Raw genomic sequence first — 20,352 nt, 5'->3', positions numbered from 1 at the left:
TCTATTTTCAGCTTTCATCAGAATATTCAGGATGTCTCCTCTTATCTCTGTTATGTATTATTTTTAACTTGTGAAAGATGACAAATACTGAAAGGAAAGAGCAATCAGGCTATGGAAGTTGTCTCCTGGGATGGACATATATGTCCTCATAGGGCTTTTTTTTTCTTTCTTTTTCCTTATATTTGTCTGATTAGTCAATCTCCTCAGGGAAATGCAAGGTGAGTTGGGGGCAGGAAGGTGAAGGTTATCATGGAAGAGAGCAATCCTCCCTCTGTGGGAACTGGTTAAATAGTTATGGCTAGACTCAAGTGCAGACCTCTGCTGGGAATCCCAGTGAAGGTCAAAGGCAGAGAGGAAAAAAGCTGCTCTGAGATCTTGGGCATTCATAAGCAGACAGATGTTTCTAGGCTTTAATGAGCAGCCTTGGCTCCAGGCTTTTCTTGGCAGAGCTGTTTAGTTTTAGTATTTTTCCTTGTGGTGCAAGGTATGGCTCTGGTTATCTGGCTCTGCTTAGCTAACTGCTGATGATTTTTCCATCTAAATAATAGCACGACAATGAAGAAATTGATTAATAATCTGAGAGGTGATGGATTAGGTCATGGGGAATGCTGTGCGGCTGTAAGCATGAAGAGCAAAAAATGAATAAAAATACCAATTTCAGTTTAAACAAGATTAAAAAGTTTAAACTGCAAATCTTGCGGTGCTCCCATGACAAGTTCTAGCCCTCCATCTTATACTTTTATTGTCATGGGGAATAAACTGGAGGAAAATAACAGGAATTCAACTTTTTCTTTACTAATTCCATCTTCAAATCAGCCTGGTGGGGATCATGCTCCTACTTTGGAAACGAATTTGAGTTCAACACTGTTGGGAATTTTGACAGTTTGCTATGCCTTAGTGAAATATATTGAAAATTTAGCAGATTTAGCAAACATCTTCTGTTCAAAGAGCAAAAAGGCTACAAATGCAAAGGCTGTTAACAAACTGTGAAAAATGTGAACTTCCATTAAAAAAAAAAAAAGAAAGAAAAAAAAGAAAAAAAGCTTGTTAAACACTTTGAAGGCTTTTAATCTTATGTGCCAGGACCCAGCTTCCTTAATGAAATAGCCACTGCAGCACTTGGTGGAGAATATCTTTGTTCCTTGTCAGGCATGTTGCAACTCCGATGTTCAGAGACTTATTTAAATCTCTTTTCCTATATTTTTGGATGTATCATTTTTTGATGTCACAACTGGTCTAATATAATATGATATTATGAATGGGAATGTTTTCTGGGGGTAATCTGTCATTTCAGACCATTTTTCACTGCTGTATTTTATATTCTGGTCTTAATGAAAGAATTGGAAATGTTTAGGTGGCTTAAGCATGATCTGTCTTTGGAACTTGATTAGTTACAAGTCAGTAAAAAACTTGAGATCCTGACATTGGCAAGTTGTACAAATTCTCTACTCCTGTGTTCTCAGTTAATTTTCTTTTAATTTTGAAGGCTATCAGCTACTTTTCTTTGAAGCTCTTTTTTTAGCACATCAGAATCTCATCCACCACTGTCTGGTTCAGAAAAGCTCACCCCTTTCCAGAGCTAAGTGTGAAATCTGCTTTGTGATAAATATCTGATGGTGTGGAAGCACTGGGCTTGCTCCCAAGCTAAATTCATTTGCAATGCACCAAAACACCTGCCTCTGTGTCATCACAAAAGCAGCTCCCTATTGTAAAGTACAATTCACTCTCTCAGGCAAGATTCAGATTCCCTTTTTCCCCACTCTGCAGGAGAGGAACAGATGTCCTTAGCAGCTGAAAGAAGCTTCCTCCCTCTTCATCCACCCAGCTTATATTTCCAAGTCATGAGACCTAAAACTCTTCAGAGTCCATTGGAGAGGGTTTGTTTCCATGACACCAGTCCCTTCCCATAGCCCTCAATGCTCAGGATATTTATTTTACATGACACCTGCGGACTGGAAGTGACAGATTTACATTAGCACTGTACTCAGGATCTCTAAATATTCAGCCCAGCCATCACCATGGTGGATGCCTCTGGACCAGCAGTAGAACACATTAATGGGACATAAACACAGCTTCACACCTTCCCACCTGTCTGGTCCACCCCATCAACAAATGGGTTTTGGTCACTTTAAGGGCCAGAGCAGAGACTCTGCTCTTTTCCCAAATGCTGGACAGTGACTTTGATCCTGTGATGTTAGACACTGATAAGAGGGATGACCACCTTGCAAACAGGAATTACAATTGTTGCTGTTGCAGAATACAATGGTAAGATTTTAGGAAGAAGTGCAACAAGAGAGGTAAGTCAAGGCAGGACAAGTATCTATAAAGACAACTCAAAGACTTGTAAAAGTTTGGGCTTAAGATGTGTCCAACTTTCTTGTTGATATCCCCTAAGTTTGAATGAAGAATGACAGTCAGTTACAAAAGACAGAAAAGTCATTATCTTATAAATGTATTTGCTGTAAATGGTGAGTCTCTCTTTGTTCAGCACTGAAATTCAAGTGCAGCAAATAGTCAAAGTAAAATAGAATAAAACAAAGCTTACCTGAAGAGGCTGAAGAATCAAAAGTACTTCTGTCCTTCCTATTTGTCTTGAAGGGCTGAATGTCCTTTTCCCTGTAAGTTCCAAAGCCTTCAAAGCTTCTTCTTTTATTCCCACTTGCATCATTGTCCCGCTTCTCACTTGAGGAATTTATTTCACCAAACATGTCCAGGGACTCTGACCTTCCATTACTCTCAGTATTACCAGAGTATCTCTTTGTGCAAGAGTCAATGGGATCACCGCTTGAGTCGCTTTTATCTTTATTCTGTGACCACTGCTGGGCATCAGAAAGTGATAGCGTAGACAGCGTATCCACTTCAAAGTTACTCTTTGAGCCTTTGTGCCCGGTTTCACAATGCTGGTGCTTCTGCTTCTCCTTGTGCTTGCTCTTCTCGTTGAGCAAGGACAGGTCTTTGTCTGAGCCACTCAGCCTCTCATTGATGGCGTGGCTGGAGAAGCCAGTGGACTTGCTAGCAAAGAGACCGCTCAGATCCTCGTGAGTCCCCAGTATCCGCTCGTCCTTATGCTTGTGCTTGTGTTTGTGTTTCCTCTTGTGAAGTCGGCCACTTGAAAGGCTTGTTCCTCCAACCTTCGGAGGGGCCAGGGAGGACTGCATGTCTCCAAGGCCCATTCCCACAGGGGTTTGCAGGTGCACTCCGTGTTTTGCTTTGTGTTTGGCAGTGGTGGACATCTTCATGTGAGAGCTTGCATGGAATTGGGGTGGGGGCACGGTAGGTCTCATAAATGGGGAAGCCGCTCCAAGCGTGTGAGACAGGTACAAAGGAGCTGGGTACTGACCGTAGTAACCAAGATTCATCATAGGCATTGATGTGTAAGGCATTCCATAGGGTGCATAGTAACTCCCACTGGGAATAGGGTAACCGAACCCTTGTAAAAAAGGCACCTTTGTCATGGTGTCATTGGTTTTGGCAGGTCTACCACGCTTCTTCTTAGACTTCATATCAGAGGTCCTGCGAAGATAGAGCAATGGGTCATACTGGATATATGGCACAGGGTAGTAGTGATCAAAATTAATCCTGAAGATGCTGGGATATGGATTTTCATGATAAAATGTATAACTTCTATGGGAAATCCTGAACACTTGAAACTTATTGATGAGTTCCTCAAGGTCTGCCAGAAACTGGAGGTCATCTCTGTTCTGCAGGCTTTTCCTTTTCCTCTTGTGCTTTGGCTTTTTAATACTTTCATGAGAGAGAAAGTTATCCACAATGAGATGCTTCTGCCGGTGACCATGCCTGTTCTTTGTGCTGGTGTCAGATGGGATAGCCTCTGGATTGTCCAGGGTGCAGAAATCAAAGGAGTATCTCCGGCGGGATTCTGAGCTTTTCTCGGCTTGGTCAGAGGTACTGTTGTTGTCTGTACCTATCCCACTGTCACTCGGGATGGTCTCCTCGCTGTGAGACTCGCTCACTGGCGACAGCGTGACTTCTTTCAGAGAACCTATTTCACAGAGGTGAGAAGGAGAATTAGCCATTAGCCTGGGCGGAGACAGCTTCCAAGTTCCACTGTGCATTCCTTTCTGGGTTTTTGTAGGAAGAGCACTGATAGGTTGAAGATTTGGCATAGTTTTTAACTCTGAAAAATTAGTTTCAGTGCTTGCAGGGCTGAGGTTGCCGTTGATCCCCACTAATTGCGTTGAAAGCGGATGAATAGCTGCTGGTGACGATGCCACAAGTGACTGCAGGTTGGAAGGCACTGCTGGGTTTTCTGGCTGGCTGGAAACAGGCCTTGAGTGCTTGATGGCTGTCTTAGGTTCTTCTGGCTGAGCCTGCAGCTCTGCCCTTGGCTTTCTGCCCCGTTTTTTACCAATGTAGATAGTCCCCCTCTTGCTGACATTGATCTGCTTCCCTAGCCTGGCATCAATGGTGGTCGGCCCAGCACTAGATGGTGGCTGGACTTTTGCTTTCAGAGCTATGCTGCTGGAGCAGGAGGACAAGATCTGATTGAGAATGTTCTTCCGCTTGAGGGTTTTCATTTTATTAATGGTCTTGATGGTCTTCTTATCCAAGACCCCAAGTTTCCCGACCTTTTTGTGAAATTTGAGTTCACTGATGGACTTGTCCTCTCCTGGAACCATCTGGGCAAACTTGGCCAGATTCCTTCTCCTCTTCCTTTTCTTTGTTCCTGGAAATTCACGATTGATTGGGCTCACTGGGCTGGTGGATGTCCCCTCGTGGATGGTTTCAACAGTGAGCAAAGGCTGTTTCTTTGGTCGTCCTCTTTTTTTCTTGACAGGTGTGATCACAGTAAGACTGTCTGTATTGGTGTACAGAGGGCTGGATGGTGTGATGGGATAGGCTGAAGGAGGCTCCACCATCAGCTTCTCAGACGTCGTCAGGGAGGTCTCCCGAATAATAGGTTTAGGTTTGCTGCAGGTCCACCGACGCTTAGCTGCATGTTTGGGGTGCTGGATGTCAGGTAACTTGCCAGCTGTGGAAAGATTGGTGGGGAGGAGAGTGGATGTCACAGGTAGAGGTTTTCTGGGTCGGGCAGAGCTGTTGGGGGACGCTTTGTCTGTGAACACACCGCTGTCAATTGCTACTAAGGGGGACTCATTTTCAATCACTTTCCCTGGCTTTGTGGCTCGAAGATCTTTTTTACTCCCCTCTGGTTGAGAGCTGGTCCTGTTTGCCATTTCACTGCTCAAAGCAAGCACGGAAGGCAGGCTTTTCTCCTGGATAGTTTTCTCTATGGAGGATTTAATGGATTGCCTCTTTTTCCTTTTGTGGCCAGACACATCTGTTGCCGGAGACTTTATTGGGATAGTAATTCGTACGTGATTGGTGTCACTTTCACAAGTGACGGCAGAAACGGGATTCTGCTTCGAGGGTGACATATCCAACATGCTGTCCATCGAGTAAGACTCCTTTTTCCCTTCCATGCTGTCATGGGATTTGCTGTCAAATGCTTTCTGAGCACTCTTTACCCACTCCATATCTGTGGTTTGAATGGTTTGGCTCATCAAGTCCTTCTTGCTGGACTTCTTCTTCGTACTTGCAGCGGGCTGATCGGGGGCCTCCAGCTGCACAGCTCCCTCTTGATCTCCAAGAGGCAAAAGCCCATTGCACTCGGAGGCACTGCTGGGCTGGGTGGCCGTGCTGATGCTGTTGGGTGATGGGACTGTGCTGCAAATTGCCAGCTCCTTACTACTGACCGACAGCTGCCCCCACGAGCTGCTGCTGCTGCTGCTGCTGCAGGACTTCTTGGCCTGTGATTTGCTGTAGGAGACTACTGGCTCCAGAGCAGAGACCTTGGTGGCACTAATTGCTTCTCTGCTGGGCTCTGTGTTGATGAAGCAGCTCTGAGAAGCGGGTCCAGTGTCGGAGCTCGCTGACCAGTCAAGGTGGTGCTGGTTGCTACTTTTCTGCTGGTGTTTTGATTTTAAGGTGTCACTGGTGAAGTCTTGTTGGAGGCCCGGATCATAGTGCAGAGCAGAATGCTTTTGTGGCCTGTCATAAACCTGGAAGGGAGCAGAAAATAAACAGGAAAAAATAAAATTAGTTTAGCAGCCCATTCATAACCACTGGTTGCAGCTCTTTATTTATGCAGCGAATAACAACAATGACTTTGTAAGAGTTAGAAACCTTTATAAAATCTTCCTATACTTGAGCCAAATTTGCATTTAGATTTCATGCACAGTAAACAAGTTTTGTTTGGTTTCCCTACTCTAAAAACAGTGGAACTATTTCTATAAATGCAAAATTACTAAGGGAACATAGTCTATTGATTTTTAATTTAAAACACAAGTGAAATATCCCCTTTCAATGGATGAATGGTGCAACTCAACCTCCTGGTGAGAATGCCTTTTTCCTGAAAAATAATCACTCACAGAACTTGAGGCTCAACAGCAGCAATTAAACTCATTATTGTAAACAAGAAAACTGCAAAATTATCTTGGAAGTTGTAACAAACAAGAGGAAAACCCACGGGTCCACTTCCCTGAGAAGACAGATTCTGCAAAGATTTACTTGAATTTCCACATGGAAGCCATCCCCGCATACTTAGTGCTTAAAATCATATGCATAGCGTCAAGTGTGTGAGGCACACTTGGCAGGTTCAAGATTTGCATTACTCCCTTTCCATTTTAAAACTCTGCTGTTTGCAATGTTGGTGAGAGATATTTTCAACATGATTTCTACTCTGACAGGAGCTCTTCAAGCTGCAGAGGTTACAGCAAGGGCAGAATTATGCTGAAGTCTGTTACAGAGCAAAAGAAACTCTACTGTTTTTCTCTTGGTGGGCCTCCAGCTAAAAAAAAAAATGTTTACTTCAGCTGTAACTTTTTCCTTTTAAAGAAAAAGTATCTATCTATTTGTTTTTTTACTTTCTTTGGTTGATCTGTTTTGGGGTTTTTTTCTTGACTTTGCAGCTTTATTTTGTAAAGCTCTGGGTCAGACCATACAACTGCTTTTGCACAAACTACTGACACTGTTGGGAATGTCAAATAAATGGTGAGACTGAAAATAAAAACAAAACCAAGGAAAGAAAAGTAGATAATAAATACAGTGTGTCTTGTGTTCCTTACAAACACCCTGTTACAATTAAGCTTCTCTCAGTAGCCCATTAGATCCCCCTTTGGGGTGTTTGCAACACAAATTTTGGGGCAAGCAGGCAAAAGGGAATAAGAGGCCTCTGAGCTAGGAAAATTAGGCATCCCTAGTTCTGAGTAACTTCAGAGAAGTTTGAAAAGACAGCCCCAAGCCCCTGGCACATTATTTAGTGGCCACTAAACATGCACATTATTGACAAATTGATGCTGAGCTATCTTTCATGCCCATATAAATATAGACATGTGGCTTTTCTGGAATAGGCAATAATGATGAAGTTGTTCTGGTCCATTGTCTGAGCAGCAATCAGGGAGTCTTAAATCCTGTGGATAGTTCAGCTGTCACACAGATGGACCAGCCATGCTCAGGGAAAACAGAGATTTCCAGGAATTGTGGAGTGAGAGAATGAAAGCATGCAGCTGTGGTGGAGCTGCAGATGTCGTGGGTGAGTGACACCCGGTTTCCTCAGCCTGAGAAAAGAGCTGAAAGCATAAACAGCCCTTGGGGAATGAATCCTTCTCCTCCTCTTCCTCACAGCGGCCTCCCACACACGAACCCTGCAGCACACAGAGGACACAACCCACACTGATGCCCTCCTTCAGAACAGGGAGCCCATCCACTTCCATATCTTGAGATGGGTCCAGGGAGGGGACACCAGCAGCACCAGTACTGGAGTTTTACAGCTTGTTTTATTTTAATAATGAGACCCATTTTGCCTGGGCCACTTGGGCTTCTCCCACTAGGCTGGGTGTCCTGGCACAAGGAGGTGGGCAGGCCATGCCCTAGTGATGTGCCAGGGGGATATGGCTGTGCTTCACTCCAGCCTCACAGAAAACCTCATCTCCCCAAGGTACCACAACTTGTGATAGAAAGAAGCCCTGGAAATGCTGGGCTGAGGCCCCTCCTGGGCCCCAGCACCCACACTGAGGCAGGGCCAGGCTGTTCCTGAACAGATCCCTGCAGCCAAGCCAGCTTCTTACACCCACGTTACTTCCAAGTGCTGAGCCGTGAAACTAAATGACCTGAAACATTTAATTTGGAAGAGAAAAAAATAAGAGATAAAAATAAGAAGGAAGGTTACAGCAGGGAACAAAAAAACATTGCACTCTGGCAACATCCTATTCCCTCCATATCTATCACAGACATGGAGATCCATGGCCTAGAAGGAGCAATAATCTCTGATCTGTATTTTAAGGCAGTTAATAAGGGCTCAGAATGGAGAGGCCAGCTATAGATCAGCGATGAATGCTGATATATGGGCTTGGCTCCTCCAGCCCCATTTCTTTGGCCTGTACATTACACAGTGATGATGCAACTCCCAGCACATCCCCAATGATAGCCCTGTCATTGCTCCAGCAGCACAGGCCACCACCACATCGATCTTAAAATTCATGAGGAAGATATGCCTATGTCATCAAAGGTGCCAGCTCTGGAGGCATTTAATCACGCAGATAAGCACTCCAATTTCAACAGGCCTTCAAAAAATGACCGGTCTGCAGGATCCGGGGACTCCATTTCCTAAGCTGGATGTCAGAACTATATATCTGCCCAAGCACATTACAGTCTGCTGGGTTTCCTCATGAAACTTCTTCCAGCGAAATGTTTATTGGCTCTGCCTTGCCAGACACATCCACACCACCCAAAAATAATTCCTCTGCAGCACAGTGACTAGAGACAGTTTTGCTGCAGCAGCTTGGGTTTCAGGGGCTGAAATGGATATGTGGGGACTGTTTACCTAAAAGCACTACTAAATTAGTTGAAAGTAATGTGGCCAAGTGTATTTTATATCCCATGTATCCACCTGTGTTGCTGTTTGATCCCATTGGTCCTTATGCTTAGGCCTCAATTCTCCCTGCTGTGTGAGCACCATCCCTAAAAGCCAACAAGGCCTAGCTCAGCCAAGCCAAGACTCTGCTAAGCTCACAGAGATGTCAGACCTGTCAGGATGGTAAGGAAATCTTAAGAAACTGATATCTTGATACCTTTCACCCAAATTCTTTACTTTATTTGTCAGTAAGTATGTAATATACTCCAGCTCCATGGGGCGGTTGGCTCAAATAGAGTTCCTGTGGCAGCCAGCCGAGGTCAGCATAAAGAATAGTGAGCTTTTTTTTTTCATGAAAACAGAAGGATTTATCTTTATTTACTTTTTAGTTTATGAGACCCTAAATATGCTTCAAACTTCAGTGCTGGCCTCTACTTGTCATTTGCCCTTTCATTAAATGGGATTTTCTTCCACAGCCAACTTTACTGCACTGAGAGTCTGCTCCTTCTTCTTTTGGGAAAGTAGAAGTGTAAATTAACTCATGTAATTTTACTACAACTCAGCATAGTTGGTCAATATTTCCCTTCATATACAGTTTACTGGATGTTTTTAGTAGGTCAAATAATCCCAACTTTCCTTCAAAGAAAACAAAATACAACAAAAAGAAGATGATAGCTTTTGTAACTGCAGAAAGGCTTGAGCAACCTGATCCAGCACATGTCTAAACCTTAGACTATAAGAATAAGACTACAATCCTCTTATTAGTAGAATAAGATTAGCATCCTCTTATTAGTAGAGTACGATTTGTATGACAAACTGGTGAGTTTCAGGCCTCAGCTTGGGCAGTGGTGGGCAGACTGAGAGCAGGACAGATCTCATCCACTGGTGATCACTGTCCACGGAGAAGAAGAGGTTTTATGCTGTATGTTTTATGCTGTCCCTCCAGTCCTGTGCAGCCCTGCGCCTGCAGATGTGATTAGTCCCCAAAACAGTTTTATTCTGGTATGCAGCCCTTGCAGCTGAAGAGATGATGCTGAACCAGTCCCAGGAGGGGCAGCACCCTGCTCTGCAGGGAGTACCCAGCAGCAGAATCCATCCCCCAGGGACTCTTTGAGGATGCTTCATTCTGCACACTCATTCTCACATGCTGCTTCCAATCCAAATGCAAACACTGGGGGCAAATGACAACAACAAAATCAATGGTCTGGTAATATAGCAACAATGATTATAAAAAAAAATCCAAATTAAAAAAATAAAATATAAAAAAATATGATAAAAATATACATTTAGAAAACCCAACACCTGAAAAAAAAAATCTGCGTGCTTAAAGGGATGTTTCCCTCCTACTCCAAATGCACCTTTTTTAGGAGGTAACACACATAAAGCTTGTCAAGAATCTGGCTTGCAAATCAAAGTTAATACTACAACGCCCCCTCTTTAAATCATTCGCAGATCCATCTGTGTAATGGCTCCTCAAGTGTAATTCCCTATTAAGAGGCTTTATCTGGAGAGATAAGCAGCTGGTTCCCATGTCACTAATTGCTGTCTGCTGTGATTTTAAAACATCTGCACCATTGTGCTCTTCATTTTCATATTCTAATCACCCTGAAACTTGAAAAAGGTACATCATTGATTGTTTCTGTGGGTTAATTAGTACACAGTCTCCTTGTAGAGACAATTTAAAGGCAGTCAGAACCTCAATCAGCAAGTTTGTTTTAAAAATTAATAACATCAGGAGCGTCTGTGGGGATTGGCATCCACAGTGACACATCAGTGTGCTCTGAGGACATGCCATCCTTTGTTATCTTCTTCACAGGGATGGAAACAAAATTAAAAAAAAAAAGAAAAAGAAAAAAGAAAAGACTACGAAAGTCTTCCCTAAAAGCATTATGTCACTTACAACAGACTATTGGTGAGTCCTTTCTTTTATCTCAGGGCCACCCCTGCCTCACCAGCAAGAGCAAATCTGAACAAATCAAAACATCACATAAAACCTCTGTGTGGTCTACGAACTTGCAAGCATTTTTTGGTGTCAATTTTGCCACCTAGGAGCTGGCATCTCATCAGAAATCCATGGGGTGAACCTGTGATCTACGGGGGCACTTGCTCTGCTTTGCCTCCTGAGCTGGAAAGGCGCTGCATCCCCTGGCGCTGCCTCCTAACCAGGCAGAGGAGGGTTTTACCTCAGGCACAGCAGTTTGCTGTGGCACAGATGCTTCATGCAGACTGGACCTTCCTCGTATCCAGCCAGCTCAGAGGGAAGGCCGGCCTGAATTCAGAGCTGCTTAACTTGGGTTTATACCCAAAAGTACTCCCGACAATCCTGGTAACAGAGCTTTGGAGTCTAGCAAACTGTCAGCCTGAGATGTTCCAGGCTGAATGAATAAATCTGCAGGCACTGACTGAAAATGCAGTTGGCATTCTGAAAAATCATTCTCTGTTCTTGTCCCGAGTTCCTAAAAACTGGAGAAGCTCCAAATTATTTGTTCCCCTTGAAAAAGCTTTCTCTTTAGTTTCTGCTTCCTAGACATGCATGAACACATGTTGCTAGAGAAGAAAAAACCCTTTGAAATAAAGAAAAAACTGAGATTTCTAGCTCCAACACATGAATAAATAATCCTGGCTCAGCTCATACTTTTGCTCAAAATTGAGCATTTCCCCTTGTGTCCCAATGGGACAGCTGTAAACCGCTCACTTGCAGGCTCTAATCAGAGCTACAGGTTGGAGATATTTCATGTCTTTTGGTGAGTGCACTGAGCTTTCCCAGGGCAGAATTACTCTGTAAATAAAAGATGCCAAGTGGAGGAGACAGCAGGCTCAGGCAAATATAACTCTGGCCTGATGACTTACAGGTTGAGCAGTCATGGACATGAGGTGTCAGGAGCCTGTGATCAAGTCAAGTCAGCTCATAACTGCAAGTCTCTGAAATGGTCTTGGGAAATTCTTCAGGTCCTCAGTGACTCCAGCCACGGATGAGGGATATAAACCAGAAAAGGACACTTTCTGAAACCACAAACAATGGAGTCTGCTGAGGAACTCCACTGAATCTAGTTCAAAACTGATGTAGGGGCTTTAATTAAAAGTGATACACCTATAGAAAACATATCAGCAACAGTAACATTAAATTAATTGCCCTGTTTCCAAAATAGGGCATTTTCCAGATTACAGTCCTAAATTTATCACTCCCAGAGTTTACTCCTTCTACAGCTCCCAGGGTCTCAAAGAGCACAAAGCCCAAACAACCATCACGCTCAGGAGTGTGGATCACAGAATCAGAGAACAGTTTGGCTTAGAAGGGACCTTAAAGATAATCTAGTTCCAACCCCTGAACATTCATTTGACGTACAAAGAGAGTCAGAAATTAATGCAAAAATGCCCATGAGAACACAACACAGCATGGGCTGAGAGTGGGTTAATTAAAAGCCAAGCAGCAACTCTTTGTGTCCATTCACCAAACAAAACATCCCAGACCGTGGAGCATGTTTGTGTGATTGTGTCAATACAGAGAAGCTGAAGTTCAGCCTTTGGCATCATGATTGCTTTGAGAATACCTTGTCTAAAGCACTTATCCAAGGAAGACACAAATCAATGCAGAGATTACTGAACAGTACAAAGATGCTCACATGGTTGTGAATTGTAATTTTTCATGCATTCCTGGTAAAGCGTCTTGATTTTCTAAGTAATTCAGAAATTCCAAAGTTATTCCAAATTCATTTTGCTACCAGCTTTAAACTGAATAATTTGCACACTGTTTCAATCTTCTGCTGCTTTGCAGACACTTCTATTTTCCACATGGAGGGATTGAGGATTTTATTTTGTCAAATTGCAGCAACATGTTGAATTTATAAAGGTAGGATTTGGCGCTGCAGGCTGATCTGCTCCTTACTGGTGGAATAGACCCATCTCTGCACATATTTTCTCTATCAAATGTTTAAAACAACCCTGTGCTTTTCAGAGCTTTGTATTAAGCACTGAGTCTGGGAAAACTCTAAACAATGGGATTTTTCTGTCATCTCCAACAAAGAGCCCATCATTGCTGACACAACAATGCGGTTTAAATATCGTGTTTAACCATAACACTGTTTGCCACCTCGGTTTAGGCAGCTGGGAGATAACAAGTGGGCACCAGCTAAGGTGGATACAACAGGACTCATACAATTTTCCCCATTCAGCTGCTGAGATCACCCTGGTTTGTCCTTGTTTGGCCTCAAGCCAGTGCAAGGATTTTTAGGCAAATGTTTCAGACATCACATCCAAAAAGCCAGGGCTGGCAGAGCAGGGCACCTTTGCTGAGCTGAGTGCTTTCATTTGTTCAAAACCCTTGCAAATGAACTTAACTGCCTGCAGGAGTAATATTAAGGCTTTATTATTCATATATAAAACATACTTCCATCACTTCAGGAATGGTTAATTCTGTGGAGCTCAGCCTGATCTCACCAGTGTGTCACTATGATCTTGCTTGTCCAATTTTCCACCTCATCTTGCTCTTCCACTTTGTAATTTCAAGCTGTAGAGGACAATGCACATGTGTACAGTGGCTCAGCCAAAATAAAACAGCAGAAGGATCCCAGGACAGACTGGGACCTGCAGAAATGGGAGCAGTAAGGGTAGTAATCTCTGAAAGACTTGTGGTGTTTTCTAGGATGTCAATCCCAGAATCCCAAAATGGCAGAATAGGGTGAATGGGAAGGGACCCACAAGGATCTTTGAGTCCTGCACAGGACACCCCAACAATCCCTCCCTGTGCCTGGGAGCATTGTAGAAACTCTTGTTGAGCTCTGTCAGGTTTGGTGCTGTGACCACTCCCTGGGGAGCTGTTCCAGTTCCCAACCACCTTCTGGGTGAAGAACCTTTCCTGATATCCAACCTAAACCTCCCCTGACTCAGCCTCAGACCTGTCAGTAGTCACAGCAAAGCAGAAATCAGATCCTGCCCCTCCTCTTCCCTTTATGAGGAAGCTGTAACTACACTGGGCTCTGACCTGTGTCTCCTCCAGCCAAACAGACCAACTGACCTCAGCTGATCCCCGTGTGGCTTCCCCTCAAGGCCCTTCACCATCTCAGTTGCCCTCAGCATGTCTGAGATTGCTAAACTGGAAATAAGGATGTGAACAGCTGTGCACTTTAAATTTCTGCTGTAATTTTTAAAAGCCTGCAGTTCTTAATTTGCATTGAAAGGTTTCTTTTATCCTTCATTTAATATAGGAATTTCAGCATTACCTTGAATAGTCTTTTTTTTTTTTTTTTTTTCTGAGGGATGGGAGAAATATAAATGGCTTTTCCATTGAGGCCAGTGATTCTTTCCACTAGAGTTAAATAATTTGATTATAAATTGAGTCCTTAAATGTCAAGGAGATGCTGAATTCACCTGAAAACAGGCATTTGGGGAAGCTCATAAAAGCTGTGAGCTGCAGTCAGTTAGCTGATCATTCTTTTAGCATGCACTTCATTTAGCAGTTACTGACCGCCAGATTAATTCTTCCAAAGCATCCTGATTGCAGCTAAGGTCTAGCATGAAGCACTAAATGTGCAACAGCATTGGCAAAAAGTCCAGAAATCTGCCAGAACATCTATCAGGAGCAGCTGGGTTATAAACCCTTTGAAAATTTGCAGGACAGGTCAAATACTCAGTGTCTCCTGACTTTCCTGAATGAAGATCTGAGTCCTGTTCCATGAATTCAGTGAGAGCATCACTTGTGCCTTCAGCAAATTCACTGTGAAAAGATGAACTCCACTGACCTGAACCAAAATGTGGGAGGTTCTTCCTTCCCTTTGCAAAGTCTTCCTAGGGAGGTCATAGGTGGTGAATTTCTGGCTCTGTGGGGCACACACCAAAGAGGCACTGCACTTTGTGCAGAGCCAGTGGGTGCTGTGGGGTGTACACATCCAGAGCCAGGATGTGCTCTGGACCCTCCCAAAAACCTGGTTTCAGATCAGACTGCAAAGTGGGATTCTGCTTTGTTTTCACCAGTAAAATCCTGCCTTTCTGACAGAAGGGAATAGGAACACTCTAATCTTCCCTTGCAGGGCTTATAACAGTCCAAGCAGACATGAAGTGGAAACTATTCCATTTGCAAAAGGCACAGGATGAGTGGGGCTTCAGGAGATTTATGCTCCAGTTTCCCTATAACATGTGACTATTTTTCACCATTGTTACCTTATGAAAATGATCCCTCTCCCCTTTTCCCTAGAAACCCAGGAAGGGATGGCTGGGGAAATTTCCTTGCACACCTTGAAGAGGCCAAAGCAGGGCAGACATCCATCTCTGTTTCTGGACTAGCGATAATGCCCCGATGACAAAGTTTTTGAAGATTTTTTGCTTCAATCAGGGGATTTTAAATCCATAGGAACTTCAAGGAATGATGGAAGACAGGTTTGGAGAAGGATGCTCACGGGACTCCAGGGGCATGGACATGTGCTGTGGGAATAAAAATCCTCAGCTCCAAGTCCTCTTTCAAGACCATAGAAAGGGTGATTTTGGGCAGCTGCAAAATCACAAACTGCCCTGACTAAATCTGGCTGCTCTCCTATAAGAACCAATTTTACCATCCTCTGGATCTGGCTCCCTGCAGATAACTCTGCCATACAGATGTTTTTGCAGGTTCCTCACCACACCCATAGCCAAGTCTTTCCCAGTAGGGGAAATTTAACCAGGCTTGTAATAATGTAGTGGAGCAACAAAAACAACAAAATGGTGACATAAAATGTCTCTCTGGTGGTGCTAGGGAGTGTGATGGTGATAGGTATTGCATTTTTTGGGACATTGCTGTGCTTTTCCTGAATGGCACCTATCTCTGCTTTGATGTTCATCCCTCATCTCTCCTCCCTCCCCTCCCTCCCCAACTATGACAAAATCACCTTTACTAATAAACCTCCAGTTCAAATAGCAGGTTTTATTTAGTGTGCTATAAAAACAGTCATTTCTCAGATCATAAAAAGGGCTCAACTGGACTGCATCATTTTGCTGAAGTGAGTTTTCTGGTGGAGTGATTCTCTTTTCTAAATGCCACAGTCCCCCACTACCAGTATTTATGTACCAAAATAAAACACAATTTTCTTTATTTTATTAAGTGTGAATCTCCGGTGCAAATCCATTTGGGAGCCGATCCCAAGACTTAATTGTCCTTTGCTTTTATACTTTCAAGATATTTTCAAGAGTTTTCACAATATCACCAGGCTAAATACAGTTTTATTAAGGTACCACAGCATCACTTTAAGGCCCTGACCAAGTTTAGGTTTGTCTTCTACACATATAAATCCACAGGAGCAGAGAGCAGAAAAAGAAAGGGCAGGGAGCTGTGATCTAGAAAGGAGGATTGCAAAACACCCTGAGCACAGCTTAGTGCTTAAATGACCTCCAGAACTTCTCTAGTTTCTCACCCAACAAATCAGGTGTGAAATGGAGCCCTGAGTCTCACACCCACCAGGCTAAATACGAAGTGTTTTAATATAAATTCAGGCCTGGGATTAGCATCCAGAGCAGAACTGGCATCAGGAGAGCATCTGGGTAAAAAAAAGTGGCCTATCCCATGCTGAGAATCTTCTCTGGAGAAACCCTTACAGCCCTGGACCTGTGCACAAATGCATGATTTCTGCGCACACATCCATCAGACCAGGCAGAGCCATGGTGTGCTTCCACCAGCACGTCAGAGCTTTGCCCTTTTAATTGCCTTTGTTCTAGTAACTCACTTAGCCACATTTCTTTTCTCTATACATGTTGATGAAGCAAAACTATTCCCAGCCCTGCTATTGCTTCCTCCTAAATGCTGACTGCGTGCTTGAGTTGAGTCAGTCTATAAAAACACTGGCACTGAAGGTACAGCCTCCAATCCAAGGAGCTTGGCAAACAGGCTAAATCACAAGCAGCAGGACTCATTTTAGATATCAAAGTGCACTTGCCCATTGTTAAGGGAGGGAAGCTCTGCCGCTTTTTTACAAAATTTACTTATTTTGGAGGATTGGAATTGGAAGAGTTTGGCAGAATGTGTTTCCAAGAGTTGGTTGAGGAGAGAGGGAGACTGGCTAAAGCAGAGGTGAGTCTGGTGTTAGAAGCATCTGAGGTACACATGAAAGGGAATAAAAATACATGGGGACAGCAGGGCCACAGAAGGTCCTTAGTTTAGCAGAGACACTGCTAAACTGACATGACAAACATGGCTCAAACTTTAGGAGGGTGTGTAAATAATCATGAGAGCACCTTATCACAGAAATCAATGGGTTCTCTAGACCTGGGAGTTTCTTTTTAAAACTAGGCTGGGTGTTTTCCTGACAGCTATTGGACTTGGAACACGAATACATTTAGGCAAATCCCCTGGTATGAGTCATGCAGGAGGTTTGACTAAGTGGTTCTTTCTAGTCTTAAAAATCTGTGACTATATAACCTCTCTAAATCCTCCAGTGTTTTGTCCAACCTGGTGTTAAGCAATTCCAGCAATGTGTCTTCAGCCTCTTCTTCTGGGAGTCTATATCCCAGCACAATAAATCTCACTGTTCAGAGTCTCTTCTCCCTTTCCCTGGAACCATTTCCATCCCTAGACATACCTCAGTTCTGGATTCATCCCAACAGTTCCTCCTCATCCTTGGACCAAAAAGAATATTTCACATTTTTAAACAATTCATTTCGCTTGCCATATCCCCTGCTGCTGTAAAGCACTGTGTCCCACGGGTAATACAGAGCTGATTTACTAGGAATGGCCTTTTTTTCTTGGCAAACCCAGTGTGATGTGGTTCCCCCTGGAATAAAAGATGGGCAGTGTTGTACCACACTTCATTTTGCAATGAGGAAAGGTGCAAAAATCCACCAGTTCAACACTCTCAGGCCACCAATCTGGCACAGGGAAAGTTACTGTGATTTCTGCTGCCATTCCTCTAACCTGGCTGAGCATGGACTTTTGAGAGGCAAATCTGTGTGAAATATTCCTCCAGACTGACTCTGTCCTCGCCAGACAGCTGAGATTTGGCTCTGAGCTTTTAAAAGGAGGCACTGAGGATCACCTGATCTGGATTCAAGCCTCAAAGATGTCTCTAAAACACTGCAAAACCAAAACATGCTGGGTGCGAAGAGTGAAGAACCCTGGAGTCAGTTTTAGACATTGGCTACACTTTTTCCTCTTTTTCTTTCTTTTTTTTTTTATTTTTTTTCCTTCCCCCCCCCCCCCCCCCCCCCCAGTTTTAAAAATAGAAGAACATATTGAATTGGTCTCTTCTGGTTTAAATTTCTCTGCTCTTCTGTATGCTGCATCACAGTCTCAAAACATGAGCCCAAATGCAGAGCTCTGAACAGTTGGAGACCTCTGCCTCAATCCAAATGTCACAGTTGGTGTTCTGAAGGGTGTTTGGGGGAGATTTTTTGGGTGTGCGGGGAGGAAAAAAGAGCAAAAGCTAAATCCCAAACCACTGTACAAAAGGGATGCATATGTTGAAGTCACTGTTGCAAAAACTACTCAGTGACTGTTTTAAAGATCCTTATTAAAAAATCTATTTTATTCTAAGTATTTACCAAATACTCAGTAGTTATTATTTTTTCTCCTCTGTTTTTCCCCCCTTTGTTTTGCTTTCCACCAGACAATACACACAGTTCTGCGTAATCCCCCTTTAAGAATTTCTCTCAAGGATACACAGATATCTATTTTCTGGTACCAGACACAACAACCTTGTGAAATCAGGGCAGATTCATCACCCATCCTGCACACGACCTTATCAGCAGTTGCTATGGGTGGCCCCTGTGGAATACTGTGGAAAGGGCAAAGCTGGGAAATGTGCACTTTAAAGTGCCAGAGAATTTAGTTCAGTGTGCAGCACTTGTAATTTCTGCTGCTGCAGACTGCTCAGCGTGTTATGGATATCTGAGAATTCTCTTTTTCCCTGACTAGAGGTCATGATATTTATTACAGTAAATTTTTTTGCCCCCCTCCCCTTTTTTTTTTTTTTCTTCTGGAATAGGTAAGGTATAATTGAAGGTGTCAGCTTTCTTGCATCTATAATATCTCCAGAGATGAAGAGAGAAGCGAAATAGAGCTTTCTGCCACTCCTTTCCCCACATGTAACATATTTTGCATTTACTTGTACTGACAAAAGGAATATTTAAAGAGAAGGCAGTGTTGTGCTAGGTTTTGGTACAGGAGGTATTACAAAAACAAAATTGACAGGAAAACACTCAGGTAGATGGACTGCAGCAGCAGATAATAAAAATTGAGGTTCTAGTTTCCTCATCATTTATATTCCCATCTGGTGGCATCTACTACTAAATATATCTAGAAAATTATTTTTTTTCCTATTGATTTGAATGCCATTCTCTATACAGAGCCATGGAACTACATTTTGTAAAAATATTACTTCAGTGAGTAAAATCAGCGTTCTAGTATATTCATGCAGAGCAGAGCGCTACAAACCAATGAGAAAACGAGTAACTAAAGTTTATTACATCTCAGCATCATTCACACCAAGCAAAAATACCTGGTTAGTATCTAAAGTCAATCTTAAATGAATTTCAAAGCACTTCATGAAAGAAGCAGCAGTCATTATCCCCCTACAGATGGAAATAACAAGGCTCAGTGATTTGCCCTAGGTATTTCATGTTCCTTGACGAGTGCAAAAGGGAGAATTTAGTGAGTATTCCTCATACTCATTCTTGCTGATGACCATGAAGATTCCCATGACCAAGGCCACAAGTTCACGTTTCCAAGGCATTCTGCAATCTAGACGAACGTGCCTTTGAGTAAATGAAAATCTGTCTGGAGTGCAAACAAACTGATGCCTTGCTGTATGAGCCTGAACGTGCCATCTAAAGTGCCTATTACAGGCACAGCTGGAATCCCTGTTTGCCAGAGGAGGAATAGCATGGATCTGTGTTTCAGCACAGCAGCACCTTTTCACGGCCTGTCAGCTGGGATTCCAGCGAGTCTCATACCTACAGGACTGCGATTTCTGTGCTGCAAACCCACGAGAGTGTTCTTTTCAAAGGGTTTTAGCTTTGTGGAGATAATGAAATGGATTATCCATGCACCTGCTGCTGCAGCATACCTGCAGTTCTCTACCTGCCGCGGTGTGTGCGTGTGAATGAGCGTGTTGGTGGGCATCTTATTTTAAAGAGTGGGTTTTAGTCTCACAGAATGAGACCTGGGGAAGATCCCTAGTCACCCACCCTTCAGGTAATTACACCAGGAAAAGCTGCCAGGTATATCATCTTCTCACCAAGCAGAAGATACTGTGGCAGGCAAAAAGTGACCTTGTGTTTCTCGCGCTCAAACTCCCAGCAATGTACAGCAACTTAAATTACAGCATGGGCAACATAATTAGGTTTTCTTCCCTTGCAGACTTGTTGTGCATCTCCTGTCTGAAAAGGAGGGGTCACTTCAGACAGAGGCTTCAGCTCAGCAGGGCTGCCTGCTGCTCACCAGGGCTTTGCTCCAAGCAAGATAGAGGAAAGGCTGCAATTAAAGCGAAGACTTCATGCTTTTGGGGCTCCTTTCCTCCAGA

The 20,352-nt window shown here is 43.4% G+C and overlaps 1 protein-coding gene across 3 annotated transcripts in view; it reads right to left on the bottom strand.

Moving 5' to 3' along the window:
* SETBP1 (SET binding protein 1) overlaps positions 1-20,352 on the bottom strand; it is a 269,604-nt gene that overhangs the window by 76,778 nt on the left and 172,474 nt on the right. For all 3 annotated transcript variants that reach the window (XM_054283286.1, XM_054283288.1, XM_054283289.1), the window contains one exon: positions 2,546-6,023. In XM_054283286.1, the coding sequence (XP_054139261.1) occupies positions 2,546-6,023 (3,478 nt within the window). The remainder of the gene's footprint in view (positions 1-2,545; positions 6,024-20,352) is intronic.

The sequence above is a fragment of the Melozone crissalis genome, unplaced genomic scaffold, assembly GCF_028551555.1.
Source record: "Melozone crissalis strain CALT ecotype California unplaced genomic scaffold, PUWL_Pcris_2 ptg000036l_1, whole genome shotgun sequence".
NCBI classification, from domain to species: domain Eukaryota; kingdom Metazoa; phylum Chordata; class Aves; order Passeriformes; family Passerellidae; genus Melozone; species Melozone crissalis.
Note: the sequence above shows the minus strand (reverse complement) of the source record. Positions and strands in the feature narration are given on the sequence as shown.